Genomic DNA, 4,701 nt, shown 5'->3' with positions numbered 1-4,701 from the left:
TGGGTAGATTAAATACATGACATGGAGATGACTTGTTGACTCCACATTGCCCATGTCTGATATATATACACATATACACACACACTCACACAGTGGGGATGGCGTTCTTTGGATGGTACTCATCGTTCATCTTCCTCCAAACACAGTTAGTGGATTTATGACCAAAAAGTTCTATTTTGTGAGCGGATTATCTAAACACTGACTAAACCTTGTACATAAACGCAAACATTTAACAAAATTATGTTTATTAGAAAACATTTAAACATAAAAATTTATTCAAAATTAAAGAATAAAATGTTGTAATTACAAACTTGTGATACTATTGGTATTCAGAGGTTCTTTCAATAAAATTACAGATCTGTTGAAAGTAATCAAACAAAAAATCAAATGTCAGCACTGCTATAAAGCAACAGAAATTCTAAGACCATCATTTTCTTTCGTTAAAAACCTTAAACATTCACTTAGTACCAAATATATGCAACAATTAGGGTGACCATGTGACTTTTATAGGCTTGAAAGCCCACACATCAGGGTGTCCCATATGGACCAGGTCTTCATAGGGGGATGTGCTCCACTGGAAAGGTGGCACCTGGTCCCAGGTCGGCCCACTGACTGCCAGCATACCGTACTCCCTGAACATTTCGTAGGAAGTCAGCTGCAAAGGGACAAACATTAAAGTTAATCAAACCCAAACACTGTAAACAGATGGACAAGAAAATGATGTGTTTTCAGGAAAAAAAAAAAACTAAAAATAAATCAGTTTGTCAGAGACCTTCATGTCTGTTCCTCCATGTGGCCTCTGCTTTAAGGCACCAAACGGATATGTTCCATTTGCTGGGTTCAGGTCTGAACGGGCTGAGATTGCGTTCTCCCCATTCTGAGGTGGATCACATCCATCGCATTTTGAGAGTGGATCTTCTCTGAAGTTGTTATATCTGAAGAGATATACAGTTAGAGTCCAATTCTAATAAATATTAAAAGAGAACTTGAAGCTAGTCGTTTGGAAACGTCACCTCATCAGGCGCACCATGGAGTCCAAATCTTTAACATGAGTCTGGTTTCTCCTAAATATTTGAGCACGAGGATTCTGATCCAGAGAGAACCATGGGCCGAACTGCTCCACCAGCTTATTGCAGCCACTGGCATTAAATATCTCCACATAGTACCTATAATCGAGCAGATATGGACATAAATCGGACAAAAACAACACTGCTAAATATAGTAAAATGTTGCTGATTGTTTCCCACTTGGATACTTACGGTATGTTGTAACTAGCCCAGTAACCGCTCTTAAGGAGCTCCTGGGTCTTATCTTTGTAAACAATACGTCCCCTGCAGAATTACAAGATAAACATTACTCATTATAAATAAATGAGTTAGAAGATGTTTAAAAACAGTCAAATTTGTAGAAACAAGGCTTACGGAATCTGCTCCAACACAAATAAAAGTCCCTCTTTAATGTCAGTCTGTCCGGGTGTGAATTGGTTATAATCCACAATCATCCACTGGTTGTTGTACCTATGAACACAGATGTTAGTCAATAATGTACACAAACCTTTGATCAAACATGCCTTATAGATTTTCCTTTATTCTAAACCTGTAGGATTCAACTAACTACATCACAATTTCACTGATAAGACATGATTAGGCTGAGAAAACCCCTGAGCTTCATTTCATGTGACTTCACATCCTAATCAACACTTTCAGCCCTCACTTCACATGACAGGGTATAGGTGTTGCTCTTTTTTATGTTATATATACTATTATGTAATTATATGCAATAAGTGATTACAGGAGGGTTGCAAAACTTCTGCAAATAGTTAAATAAGTGTAAAATTAAAATAAAATGAATATTTATTACACATTAAGAAATTTATCACCAATTACTTAAGTATGCAGTTAAATTCTGAATATATTATTCACTATATTGTACGTATTGTAAGTCTTGTTTTTATATAATTGGATAAGTGGATTGTTTTTCACTTTGTAAAACTCACGTTCCACTGTTGTATTTGCTAAATATCTCCGCCCAGTCCTTGCTTGTTGAAGCCAACCGATTAGCAACGATGTTCCGCAGCCATTCCATTACGGTTCCTTTAGGCTGAACAAACCTCCAGAGAGCAGGATTACTGTTGCCAATGGTGGTTTCCAGTGTAACCTGCAGGGACAGGAGGCATTCAAAAGAAAACAAAGAACACAGTCATACTGGGAAGTTCAAGTCAGAACTTATTTCTATTGTCAGTGAGGCAAATTCTCACCAAGCCACTGCTCAGGATGTAGAAGTCATCTCCAGAAAAGATGGAACCGGGATATGATGAGAACGCCTGAGTTCCGCCAGGAAGTGCAAAGTTGTCTTCAAAAAAAAATAAATAAATAAAATAAGATTAAAAAAAAAAAAAACTTATTACAGAAATTGTATATTTTGATGACAACATGAACGGTTTGGAATCTTGAGAAATATACAAGCTGGCTTTAAGCATTTAAAATACTTTTTTAAATATCTCAAAGGAAATCCTCGATCTAGTACTGGATGTCTGAATAAACTGAAAGAATATGTTATTCAATTAATATCTATCAAGGGTTATATATATTTTCAGTCTTAACTTATATCTTGATTTAATTCACACAAACACAAAAAAATTACATTGTTGGATATTGTCATCTACTTTATATAACTACTAAGTATATTTAATAACCATGAAAGTCAAACTTAAGAATTCCTATATCAGTCTGATTTCAGGGTTTAAGTTTGAATGCCCATGATGAAAACAAATTTTGTTTCGTCCTACCTAAAGGGGATGTTTTGAAGGGGAAGATGTATTTCTTCATAACGCGCAGCATGGCCTGGTACGTGTTCCAGGTGTCATGTGACACCAGCAGATCTTTATTGTTGGGCAGGAGCTTAATGAGTGCAGAGCAGGAACCAGAGCCAAGGGGACGGGTTTGGCTGGATTTGTTCAGCGCCGACTCCAAATCTTCAAGATCTCCACCCATTTGGAAAAGTCTGGTTGGTGAAAAGTAGCAGTGGAGCATGTCAGATAACGGCAACATAAAAGTTCCTCTTTGCTCAGCTTTGAGAAGGAAAAACTAAAGTTAAGAGCTTACATGAAGCCAAAAGGATTGAAGGAGAAGCGCTCTGTAGGAAAGTGCAGCTGGTTATGGAATCCATCTTCCAGGCCTTTAAGCTGTAGTAGTGCCAGTCCCACCTGGAAATCAGAAAAGAATGGTGAACAATCCTAAAGAAATACAAGAGATAAGCTACAAACACAGATAATTTACCTGGTACCAGTAGGGTGAATTTGGCTCATTCTCCACTTGATCCTGAACCCACCGTGTGTTGGCTGAGATAAAAGCCTTGAGGCGCTCACAATAACTGGTTTCAGACAGGAAGGGCCCACAGTAACCCATTAGGGTGTTCATCCAGTGTTTATAAATGAGCTGAAACAATTATATGCATATCGTTATATAAAGAAAAACCTAACAAAATATGAAGCCTTTAAATCTGAAAGAGGACAAAGCTTACCTCAGATGTAGCTGCAGCCTCCACTGCACCAGCTGCATAAGCTTGAATGCTGTCATTGTAACGACTGCTGGTGGTGATCTCCAAAAAGGACCAACTGACATGAAAGCATGGCAGAGGGAATAAAAATAGAACTAATCAGAAGGACAGTAAATGTCTCTGTGCATGCTAATGCATACTCATAAATTTTCCTGATTAGAAATTAAAAACAATAATTTCACAGAATAAAACAACCCCTAATAGCTTATATCTATGGAGGTATTTCAAGGTTTTGATTTTAAATCTTTTTCAGACTTCGGTTAAAGGAGGAAAGTTCATTTTTGAGAGCAGAGAATGAGAGGGAGCATTTTGCATAACATTTATGGATATAATATTTGACTATAATAATCAAAGTATTAACTAAGAATTCCATCTTTTTTCATTAAACCAAACTGAATTATTTGTAAGGAATTAAAGTCCACATTTATAGATCCAGAAGATAGAAAGATCTGAAGTTGATCTCATAGGTTTCTTACTTCTTTACATTCATAAAACAAATGATTAGTAGTTTCCAATTGAGTTGTACAGAAACCAAAATTCCCAACGTTGAATTTAAATCCCTCTCTTAAGTACTCATTTGAAGGATATATGTCATTTATTATTTTAAATCGTAACTCTTTATATTTAGGAGAAATTGGGAATTTCAAATAATTTCCATTCAGTCATTGAAGCCAAAACTCACCCAAGGTTGATCGATTTATGCCTGAACTGACATTAATCTTTAAACTCACCCTGTTGTTTTGATATCATCAGTGAAGTTTGCCCAGGCAACAAAATCTTCATGAAAGCCTTCGATGATTGACAGCTGTCCGCTGTGCTTGTCTATGATGGCTGTGTGGATTTCTGCTCCACCAGACGGAAAAAAGATAAATACAACGAACAAAATTACAGAAAAGCTTGGAAGCTTTGGGAATGACTTCGGGACGATCATCTTGTTGTGCTTCGATGCCATGTTTCAGCGAAGAAGTCATGTGACACCAAAAGCTTGTTGTCACGTGACCACACCAGAAGATTTCAAAGTAAGAGCCTTTCTTTAAGGAAGTTAATCCAGATCTTCATACCATCTAAACAAAAGCCAAAAGTTCTACAAAAATAAATAAGTAAATAAATAATAATAGTATAATAGTAATATAATAATAATAA

The 4,701-nt window shown here is 36.5% G+C and overlaps 1 protein-coding gene across 1 annotated transcript; it reads right to left on the bottom strand.

The window, feature by feature from the left end:
* Positions 1-277: 277 nt before the first annotated feature.
* Positions 278-4,520, bottom strand: plbd2 (phospholipase B domain containing 2). The gene is made up of 12 exons (XM_015398383.1): positions 4,290-4,520; positions 3,523-3,616; positions 3,279-3,437; positions 3,105-3,205; positions 2,789-3,003; positions 2,258-2,352; positions 1,997-2,157; positions 1,422-1,517; positions 1,260-1,331; positions 1,014-1,166; positions 773-935; positions 278-655 (listed from the first exon to the last, which is right to left on the bottom strand). The coding sequence occupies exons 1-12, from the start codon at positions 4,508-4,510 to the stop codon at positions 485-487; spliced, it is 1,701 nt and encodes a 566-aa protein (XP_015253869.1). The 5' UTR covers positions 4,511-4,520; the 3' UTR covers positions 278-484.
* Positions 4,521-4,701: the final 181 nt, after the last annotated feature.

Source organism: Cyprinodon variegatus, unplaced genomic scaffold, assembly GCF_000732505.1.
Source record: "Cyprinodon variegatus isolate N-32 unplaced genomic scaffold, C_variegatus-1.0 Scaffold932, whole genome shotgun sequence".
Classification (NCBI taxonomy): domain Eukaryota; kingdom Metazoa; phylum Chordata; class Actinopteri; order Cyprinodontiformes; family Cyprinodontidae; genus Cyprinodon; species Cyprinodon variegatus.
This window is presented reverse-complemented; position numbering and strand designations above follow the sequence as displayed.

Bases quoted from the DNA above. Each gene is read 5' to 3' on its own strand.
- plbd2 (XM_015398383.1), bottom strand. From the start codon at position 4,510: ATGGCATCGAAGCACAACAAGATGATCGTCCCGAAGTCATTCCCAAAG. The intron at 3,438-3,522 runs GTAAGCTTTGTC...TAATTGTTTCAG, and splicing joins AGGCTGCAGCTACATCTGAG to CTCATTTATAAACACTGGAT. The intron at 656-772 runs GTCTCTGACAAA...GTCCCTTTGCAG, and splicing joins ATGGAGGAACAGACATGAAG to CTGACTTCCTACGAAATGTT.